Raw genomic sequence first — 11,000 nt, forward strand, 5'->3', positions numbered from 1 at the left:
TCAACACAACATTTATCTCCCGCAGGACACTGAACAAAATAAATTCTCTTCTTTTGTCTTCTTGTCACAGTTTTTATCGTATTCTTATAATATTGAACATATCATCTTCACCAGCTGTATATTAGAGACAAATGAGAAATAAGTAGTGACACCCTGTGCGGGAGAACCTGCAGAAACAATGATCAGATGGTGTGCTGAATTTTAGGAAACGCACAAGCTTCTTCAGCCTTTAAAATAATTTATTGCTGTGTTCACGGACTGTATACAGTATGTGACAATACAATACTGTTGTTTCTGAGTGTGGCTGCTTTCATGAAAATATAGTGAGTGTAATGGGAGGTGTATTTTCAGTGTCATATAAAAATGTTGGATACCTCTTTAGAAAAGAGCAGCAGCAGTGTGGGTTTAAGCTTTGATACAATAATATTGCTTTTATGTTTGGAATATTTTATTCATGATTACGTGGCAAAATGATAACAGGAAAATGATAATGAGCACATTTATCCAGACTGTAGATAAATCACTGCTTTCTGCTGTCATTAAAACTCATAGCTGCATTTTGATGTCACTTTTTGACATCGTCTGAATGATTTGAGTGTCGTGCTGAAACAGTACGATCAATACAATCAGAGACACAATGGAGGGAAGGTCCAAAAGGTAGGTACCGAGTGTTCTATGTTGTCCGAAGTGAAATGGAGGCAGAACAATCACTGAACCTTTTTTTGGAGCACGATTAACAAAAATGTGAGAAAATAGAATTCATCTCATGAATGCTTTTATAAACAGGACGACAGAAGACATGACAATTCTGAAGTCCTGATCAAATGTTATTTTCTGCAGCACATGAAACATTCAAAATCACATCTAGAGTGTTTATGCATCGTTAGCTGTGAATCACTTGTGCGTTGATATTTCAAGGTCCCCTGTGGAGTTTTTAGCCTCTAGGTGGCTGTAAAGAAGAAGCAGGAAAAAAGAAGACCGCCAGCCAGTAAACATGAATATAATAAAAAATACACACTACTTTTCATTGTGTTCAAGAAAACTCCACAGGGCCCCTCAAATTCTACCAGAGAAAAGAGGTCTCTGCCAGGAACCACAAAAACACATTGAAAAATGCAAATACAGTGAATGGCTACTTGTAAAAACACTCGCTATGAATCGAAGGAAAATGATGCTTCTTAAAATGAAGACTGCAGAATTGTAACAACAGCTTTTCCAATGTGAGGCTTTGCTTTTTAATATTTCGTCTTTTCTATTTTTATTATGAACTGAACACTTAACATCTTTGGATTGTTTTGAATTATATCTGCTGACATCGGTAATTTAAGTATTCAATTCAGGCTTTTACAATGTAAAAAATAAGCATTATATTCAACGGTTATTGTAGTTCTGTTGGTTCAGTCTGGTTATCTTGCCACTCCAATGGCAAACTGTTTCACAGTAAGGAATATAAAATCACTTTTTTAAAGCGGGGAAGACAACGCAACCACTTAGAAAATTATGGAGAGGGATGCACACAGCAGGAGCAAAATCTGCAGTTTCCCTCTGCTTCACTGATTCAGAAACATTTACATGGGAAATTTCACATTGGCTTTAGAGAATATTTTTTATAATAAAGCACAAAAAACAATAACATGATTGCTGTTTCACTTCAACTGTAAACAACAAATTAAAAAAAAGCTCATATACAACCCCATTTTCTAAAAAGTTCTGACAGTGTAAAATGTAAATAAAAATAGAATGAGACGACAAGCAAATAATTTAGCCTCATATTCAATTGAAAATAAACAAAAGACAAATTGAATGTTAGAACTGATAAATTTGATTGTTTTATGAAAAATATCAGCTCATTTTGAATTTGATGGCAGCAACACGCCTCAAAAAATGTGGGACAGGATCATGTTTCCACCGTTTTGCATCACTTCTTTTAACAACACTCTGTAAATGTTTTAGAACTAAATTTACCAGGTGCTGGTGTTTTGAAAGTGAAATGTTGTCCCATTCTTGCTCTACATACAATTTCAACTGCTCAACAGTTCGAGATCTCCTTTGTCAAATTTTCCGTTTAATGATGCTCCAGATGTTTTCAATGATTGACAGGTCTGGACTGCAGAAGGTCAGTTTATCAGCAGACTCTGCTACTAGAGAACCATGCTGTTGGAATACGTGCAGAATGTGGTTGGACATTGTCCTACTGAAAAACGCAAGGCCTTGCTTAAAAACGAAGACGAACTGTGTTCACAGACGATGGTTTTCACAAGTGTTCCTGAGCCCATGCAGTGATTTCCACTCCAGAATAGTGTGTTTTTAATGCAGTGCTGCCTGAGGGCCCGTAGATCACCACCATCTAATATTGGTTTCCAGCCTTGTCCTTTGTGTTCAGAGATTTCTCCAGATTCTCTGAATCTTTTAATGATATTATGAACCGTAGACGATGAAATCCACTAATTCTTTGTAGTTCTACGTTGAGGAACATTATTCTTAGATTGTTGAACTATTTTCCCACACAGTCTTTCACAGAGTGGTGAACCTCTCCCCATCTTCACTGCTGAGACAGGATACCGCCTCTCTGAAATCATCTTTTTATACCCAATCATGTTACTGATTCAACTAAGTGTTTCTTTTAGCATTACACAATTTTATTGTGCCCTTTTTCCAACTTATTTTCAAACATGTTGCTGGCATCAAATTCAAAATGACCATATATTTTTTCTTGTAAAATTTCTCAGTTTCAATATTTGATATGTTGTCTTTGGTCTTTTTACAACTAAATATGGGTTCACATGATTCGCAAATCATCGCATTCTGTTTTTATTTACATTTTACACAGCCTCCCAACTTTTTTGGAAACTGGGTTGTCAAAAAATGCATTACTAATCAGTAACTTCATCCGGTATCCTGCACCAGAAATATATGACTCTGCCACTCATTTAAAAGCCCTTTTTGTCTTCCACACAATGCAGTCCAATGTCAGTTTAACTGGGTGTGTCTTATGTTTCCGGCTCCTCCTCCATCTCTTGTTTAAAAGGGAGGTCTGTGTTTCCTGTGCCGATATCCAGCACTTGCAAGTTGGACAGGTGTGCAAAAGAGCTTTCGTCCACGGAGTCCACAGACAAGCGGTTCAACCTTAAAAGGGGGGGAAAAAAAGAGAGAGAAACATTTTCGAAGTGTATTTCTCTCTGGACATTTTATCAAATTAACTTTTTCTCGAGGCTTTCAGAAGCTAAAGGCAAAACTCCTAACAGCAGAGGATGGTCAACAAACAGCACGAGGCATTTACAAATCTGTCAAGCAGAGCATCACACAGCTTCTCTCCACTCGGGGATCAGTATCATGGGACCCATCTGTCTACCACGGATGTTACACTGGACCGACAGGTGCTGACCAACTCTACAGCTGAGCATTAACAGAAACACCTGGGATCAACTGCATCCACTCACATCTATCAGTCAAAATGCTTGCATACGTTGTCTATGAACTTCAACAGATAGCCAACATGCAACTCACGTGCAATTAGTAATGAATAGACACACACATAAATCCTCCTTCCACTTCCCCCACTGATGCAAGCATTCCAGCGGCTCTAAATTGGCTCAGGGCCTAAGGCTCCCAGCTGTAGGGGGATTTTGGTGGTGAGGGTGGTGGTGGTGGTGGTGGTGGTGGGGGGGGGGGAGAAATGTGGCAACAGCTGATATGAAAAACAAGACAAGCACAACAGCCTGGAAGGGGTCAGGGCCCGTAAACACAAGCCATAAAGCAGCAAGGTTGAGGTCAGACTGAAAACCAAAGAGAACAAAAGCCTTGAAAGCGCATGTCCGAAACCTTCTTACTCTGGTCTGACCGCTGCTTTCATCTGCAGGGCTTGTGGATATAAGCCTGCACTATGTGGAATAAACCAAAGTGGAAAATTTGCTGAATGCCCACAAATTAGAGGAGATGGAGAGATTAGATACCAGGCTGCACTACTCTGCAAAATGAAGCTCAGTCAGTGAGTCCAGTGCAGAGGAAATTCTGCTGATTGGTGACCAGAGTACAAGGGATGTTTCTATAAAAGGCTCATTTTATGAGGTAAAATCTTAATCACATAACATGGAAGACATCACTGGAATCATTGAAATTAAAGTTTGAAAATTTTAACTTTGCTTGAAAGTTTAAATTTAGGTTTAAACATCTGTAAAATCCAGTTTACAAGAAACTTCTGATTGGAAAGAAACCAGTGTAAAACCTACCTGTCAAAAGTTTGGAATCACCAACTCATTTGAAGGTTTTTCTTTATTTTTAGTATTTTTTGTTGTACTACTGCAATACGCAGAACAAAACGGAAGACATCACAACAATGAAATAACACGTTTGGAATCATATAGTTAACAAAACAGTTAAATATTGCACATTAAATATGGTTTTAAATGCTAGATTCTTCAGGGTCGCCACCATTTTGATCACAAGTCTTAACAAGAAGTTAAGCAGTCGCTTTGCACAATGTTCATCATAATCAACAGCGGCCACTTGAACTTTAAACAAGACTCATTAAACAAGAGATAATGAGGCAAGCAGAAGGCCATTTTAGTTTGTTCATCCGCACAGCAAGCACTTTATTAAGCACATACTGGGATGGGCCACTGTTCTACATCTTCACAACGTCTTGTGAAGTTTCTTTTGCATCCTTTCTGCAGATCTGTCAGCTGCAGCTCAATGGGAGGCAAAAACTTGTTAAGTGCTTTGTAGATTGCTCAGGTTAAAAGGTAAGATATGACAGCAGACTATTTACTTGCTGAGAAACTTCTGATTTGAATAAAAGTTGAAATTTCATTATTTGCATATCATATTTCTTGAAACACAGTTCCCAGTGTGCTCGTCTCATCGGTGTGTTGTTCAGCAATTTGCACTCCTCTACGTGAAGGACTGCAGATGCTTACCTATGATAACAAGCATGTTTTGACTCTGTCACTGTCTCTTAAATGATTTTGTGTCAGGAGAAAAAGGTCCTGCTGTTTTTGTTCAAAGAGAGATGACTTGTTTTATGCCCTGCAGTTACAGTATGTTGTGACTGAATTTATTGGTTTTCATCAAATCTGTTTTTGCCTACTGTAAAAAAAACTAAACAAAACATTTACTGCAAAAAGGATTAAAGGAAGTGCACTAGGTTCGTTCAAATGATGTTTATCAGATAGATTTCAATTTGCTCATATTAATGATGCCTTTTCCACTGCCGCAAAAGTTAGTCATTCAGTTCCACGAGGTTCGATGCTCGGTCTGATCCTTTCACATTGTACCTGTTTCCCTTAGGCGATACACATATTGAGGCTTGGTTGATTACCATTGTTATGCAGACCTGAACATCTTTGAAATTATCCGACCGAATAGTTCCTCTGGATGACATCGCCTCAAGCTCCAGCAACACTGTGAGGAACCTTGGTGTCACATTTCATGAGGATTTGTCCTTTAACTCACACATAAAGCAAATCTCTAGGTCTGCGTTCTTCCATCAACGCAATATAAAATAATGAATCCGGAAAATTCTGTCTCGGCGCGACACAGAAAAAGTGTTCCATCCTTTTTGTTATTTTGAGGCTAGATCATTGTAATACCTTGTTGTCATGTTGTCCCAATAACTCTTTAAAATGTTTGCAGTTAATCCAAAATGCTGCAGCAAAGGAATTCAATATTCTTTTCCTTATTTTAAAGATCCTGTAGTACCATGTCACCTTACTGGAGAGCTTCTCAGAGTGCGGGCCTGATTGTTGTCCCCAGAGTTTCCAGAAGTTGAATGGGAGCCACAGCCTTTTAGCTTTCAAGTTTCTCTCCTGTGGAACCAGCTCCTAGTTTGGGTTCTTTTGGACAGAGCCAGACTTGTGGGTTCCCTCGACGTGTTCCAATGTGTACTGGCATACTGACACTCACTATTTTGAGTGGATAAGTGCCTTCACACCATAGGAGCATGCAGTGCACTACAAGTGCCCAGATGGAGCACTCAAAACGGTCCAATAATTTTGGCTAAGATCCCCATTTTTGCTACGTAGCAGAAAGAAAGGGAACACTGACTTAAAGTATTTACAAATGAATAGGTCTAAGGAAGCTGCAGCTGTTGCTGAGCACCGCTCAAAAGTGTTCATTTCTTCACTAAGTAACAATATAGTACTATTAGATAGAAGGCAACAGCATGTTTATTGTGTGCGTTAAACAGAGGGCTTAAAAACGGAATCATTTCCTGGTAAAATAATCAAAGCTGCAGATATTTTGACAGGTGATGCATTTAGATGCTGCGGTTATTTCTGTTAAGCGCAACACTACAACACTGTCCTTTCAAAAAAGTCTAAGAAAGAGTCTAAAGAGTCCAAACATGTGTGAGTACCATATTTTAGTGTGCCAAGGGAGGTTTATCATTTGGACACAATCCCTGTTTCCAGTCAAACGTCGTGAACTAAATAACTCTCGGTTTTAACTAACACATACAAATATTAAAATTAAATGTTTGAGTTTCTATCTACAGTTTGTAGAGTCTGACACTAACATAATTTAAACTGAGTCAGATTTTTTTCACAAGCATTACCTTTCTATTGTCCCTAAAATCAATCATGAGCTGAAAGTATAAAAGCAGAGGGACACCAACATACTGTGATTATATCTAATTTCAGCTATTTTTTTTTAACACTTGCAGAGCAGAATAAACAAAAGCAACTATTTTGTTCCAGCTGTTCCTCAGAATGAAAATTAAACATTTGTAAGGCATCACCTCACAGATTTCCACAAAGGCCAGTCCCTGCATGAAGTAAAACTGCTTTACAAACAAGTGTGAACAAGAGCTTAACTCATTCCACCCGGCACGTTTTTGTTCCAGTACCACCCCGATACTGTTATTAAAACACAACCGACCATTTTACAAAGGTTGGAAAACCTGGTACTTTCACTGAAAGTAGTACTGCTGTGATTAAAATGGATGTAGTAGGATACGTGTTTCTTATCCTTGTTAATGGCCTGACAGCTGCACAGCTTTCAGGCCAGCTGTCAGGCTGTAACTGATTGAATTACTGAATTTTGGGAATGTTGGTCAGGTGGAAATAACAACAGCTTTGGATGTAAGGAGTTAAAACCAGAAAGAAAAAAAAACAAGGAAATGACAGTTGTCTGTAACAAGACTGGATCTAATAACTAAATTCTCCTGGCTGATGAGATCTGCACGTCCCTTACCGGAGGAAGATGCCTTTAATGTTCGGAGTGCCTTCAAAAGCTGAAGCAGGAACACTGGAGATGCGGTTACTTTGCAGGTAGAGGTACTCCAGAGACTCAGGCAGGTCAGAGGGGATGTGTGACATCTGGTTGCCAGACAGGTCAAGCGTCTAAAATTGCAAGATGGAAAATAAATAACGAATATATGAGTACATTTTCACTTATGTATGTAAGCAATAACCGTTTTCCACTGCAAGACCCAAGTCAATGCTTTGAATATGCACATTCCAGGTTTCTGGGATTGCTGGTGGTGTTGTTGATTGTGATAGGGCAGGCAGGTGTGTCATTGTATTGTAAACAATATGATTATGGTATGCTCTCTTTCTGGTGTCTATCAATATTGCAGATACAACAAATGATAACATTGTTAAAGGGAAAAAATAGGAGAGCCAAAAACAAACAAAGAGGTTCAGTGTGACGCAGTGGTTGATTGGACCCATTAGTCCATTAGTCTTATATCTTATGTTGACATAAACATGAAAGGAAAATACTTAATTTTGTAACAATATCTGTGTCATTGACCCAACAATTATTTGTCCCAGAACCACTTCACTTCACAAAACAATGAACATCCTGGTGTGTAACATAGTGGAAGCACATGGAAGGACGTCGCACCGAACCGTACAAGGTTGTTGAACGTTCAGGTTGTTTGTGCAGTGAATAAGTAGTCTGAGCTGTTTCTCTGTACGCCACTCACTGTGAGTGCACTGAGCTCCATCCAGGCTCCCTGGTAGACCGAATTCAATTTCAGCTGGTTGTCGCTCAAGATCAGCTTTCGGAGCTTCTCCATGCCCGTCAGTGCCCCATCTGGTATGGAGTTGAGCTGGTTGTTCTTGACTTGGAGCACTTGCAGACTGCGTGGGAGACCCAGGGGCATCGAGTGGAGGGTGTTCCCCGAAAGGTCCAGCTTTTCCAGGACCCGCAGCTTCCGGAAGGCCTCGCGGTGCACCTTGCCGCTGGTCAGCTTGTTGTAGCTGAGGTTGAGTTCCGTCAGCGTGTACAGCAAGGACAGGTCGTTTCGGCTAATTTCAGAAATCAGGTTGTGGAGCAGCATCAGGGTCTTGGCTCGCCGAGGCAAGCCCCGAGGAACACGCTCCAGCAAATTGTTGTACATGTGGAGAGTGTGCAGCTTCTTCAAGCCCTAGAGAAAACACAGATTTCAGATTCAACAGGGTAATTTATTGTTATGCACCGTATGTACCAGGAGTTGAGCGTAAGATCTCCTCCAGTCCGTCCTGATAAATTAACATGGTTAAAATAAAATGTCCACATTTTTATAGAAGTATCTTTCCCGCAAAAGTTTTTTTTTTTAATCCAAGTAAAAAAGAAATGTACCTGGAAGGCAGCAGGGTGAATGGAACGGGAGCGGAGTCTGTTATTGTGGAGCAGCAGGTACTCAAGGTTTCGGACAGAAGTTAGAGCATCTCCAGGGATGCTGAGGATGGAGTTTTTCTCCAAGTGGAGCAGCACTAGATTGCGAGGCAGACCTTTGGGGACGACGCTCAGGTTGTTATATGACAAGTCCAGACACTCCAGGCTGCTCAGTTGGCTGCAAGGAGAGAAGATAAGGATGTTATCAAATCAGTCCTCTGATCCTGCCCTGCATGCTTTCTCCAGTGATTGTGCTTGACTTGCACACACTTCAGAACACATTAACACTTTTGCAATCAAGGCTTTTCTCTTTCTACACTTGGAATTTGAGCCAAGATGTTAAAAGACGTTAAAATGTACCTGAAAGTCTCATTGTCCATGCCCTCGTTGCTGAGGAGGTTGTTCTGGAGATACAACTCTCTGAGGTTGATCAAGCTGTCAAAGGCCCCTGCTGGGATTTTCTCCAGCTTGTTACTCTGCAACAACAAGAATGATTCTCATGTTGTCATAGTTACCGCATTCAAGCAAGATGTAAACATTTCTATGTCATCCGCGTAATGCCTCAGTACTCCAGTTTGTAATTAGATCATTTATTTTCCAAAGACAATGATGTGTTGGAGGTGCGACACCTTCAGATGGAGGCGGTAAAGAGAGGAGGGCAAGTTGTTGGGGACGACCCGCAGGAAGTTGCTGGACATGGTGAGGATCTCCAGGTTGTCAGAAGCATTGAACATGTGATCAGGAAGCCCTGCATCAGTCAGCTTGTTGTTATGGAGATACACAGACCTGGGAACCATCAACACACGGGACACATGTTAAAGGACCTCACTCCAGCAAGCAGCGGCAAGTTTACACAAACACACACAATCCTACCTCAGCTTTGGTTTGTGGCCAAATGTATATGGGTAGATCCTCGAAAGCTCATTAGCTGCAAAATCAGCACTAACCAAAGACGGTGGAAGAACCTTCGGTGCTGAGGTGAGCTGCAGGCAGAAAAAAACTAGCATGACGGCACATTATTCTAAAAATGTTATTCTTCTGTATCAGTGAAAGTGACTTTTTGAGAAAAGAAAACTGACAGGATTAAAATCACCAGCATTTACATTAATGTTCTCTCTCAAAATACATCTGAAAATCAGTTGATCTGGTTTTATTCTTGCAGTTTGCATCCTTACTCCAAGCATTAGTCCACAACAACAGTTTCTTTCAGCTACAAGCTTCCCCCTGGTTTAAATAAGAACTGTAGCCGTGCACATTGATGCTGGTCCGGATCTAAGACTACTCGACTTAGACAAGTCAAACCTGGACTAGATTATCACAAACTGTGGAGCTCAGAGCTTAAAGTTATTAGCCTTAACTTGTTCACTCAATCGAATCAGAAGATAACCTCACACATTTGATTGTTACAATTACAGCTAGAACACATTTGTTTTTACTGGTTGTAAGAGATTCAAATAGTAACACCTAAACACATCCATAACACCAAACTGAAGGCCTCTTCAGAGCAGCTGCAGCTCTGCTCACAACAAGAAGCTGAAATACGGTCGACAGCAGATGATTGCGAGGAGTCTTCACATGATTACTGGGAGAGGAAAGAAGATAAAACTCAATTCTCATCCACAAACCTGTTTTCACTTTCAGGACTTTTCCTCTCCTCTCTGATTTCTGATGAGATATCGGATCATTTGAACATTTATTAAAATGAAACCAAGTGAGAAGTTAAGAAGGATGTTGTTGGAGTTGTTAACAACCCAGAGACATGTGAACTGTGAAGCCGAATAGTGCTAGAAAGACGCTCGCAGACAACACAGTGAATCTGTTGGATTTTAACAGCTTCTTATTTTATCCACTGATTCAAAATCCAATATTTCCCTCTGAAATATAAAGTATTTCATCAAATGTTACTTCCCACCAGTGAGTGATAATTAGTACATGTTAGCATGCTTGGTTGTGACGGATCTCTAACCTTCTGTAGTTTCATCTTGACTTATTATTTAGGGGGAAAATCAAGCTGTGGGTTTGCAACCTAAAATCTTTTGTCACGGCGTCCCTTATATGTTTCTGTCTCCAGCAGAGGCTTTATTTTTCTACGTATTTATTTAAAGAGCAGGCCGTAACAATAGTAAACACTACATTCATGTTTTCACTGTTTCTACGGGTCATGCTAACTTTTGAATTCTCCACCTGCGTTGCATAAATTCAGGGAAACCAACAGTCACACCAAATAGAGTGTATCAATGCAACGACTTCATCCTCCCTGCAGATTTTTAAACTTCATTCCTGCAGCTTTTCAAAATGATGTGATATTTAGTTGGAGCATTTGAAACATTTGTTTTTGAAAAATGCATAATCACAAACTTTATAACCTTAACAGGTGGCTTTAGAGATGGAAGAGAGGAGCG

At 40.0% G+C, this 11,000-nt stretch overlaps 1 protein-coding gene across 2 annotated transcripts in view; it reads right to left on the bottom strand.

Moving 5' to 3' along the window:
* Nucleotides 1–228: 228 nt before the first annotated feature.
* The window catches only part of podn (podocan), a 19,278-nt gene continuing 8,506 nt past the window's right edge, over nt 229–11,000 (bottom strand). For both annotated transcript variants that reach the window (XM_069719700.1, XM_069719699.1), the window contains exons 5-11: nt 9,472–9,581; nt 9,228–9,384; nt 8,959–9,074; nt 8,563–8,776; nt 7,925–8,368; nt 7,189–7,337; nt 229–3,126 (exon numbers count right to left, since the gene is read on the bottom strand). In XM_069719700.1, the coding sequence (XP_069575801.1) occupies nt 2,991–3,126; nt 7,189–7,337; nt 7,925–8,368; nt 8,563–8,776; nt 8,959–9,074; nt 9,228–9,384; nt 9,472–9,581 (1,326 nt within the window). In that variant the 3' untranslated portion in view covers nt 229–2,990. The remainder of the gene's footprint in view (nt 3,127–7,188; nt 7,338–7,924; nt 8,369–8,562; nt 8,777–8,958; nt 9,075–9,227; nt 9,385–9,471; nt 9,582–11,000) is intronic.

Source organism: Brachyistius frenatus, unplaced genomic scaffold, assembly GCF_029030835.1.
Source record: "Brachyistius frenatus isolate BFR_SWC_R1_liver_20210118 unplaced genomic scaffold, ASM2903083v1 Contig_221, whole genome shotgun sequence".
In the NCBI taxonomy this organism is placed as follows: Eukaryota; Metazoa; Chordata; class Actinopteri; family Embiotocidae; genus Brachyistius; species Brachyistius frenatus.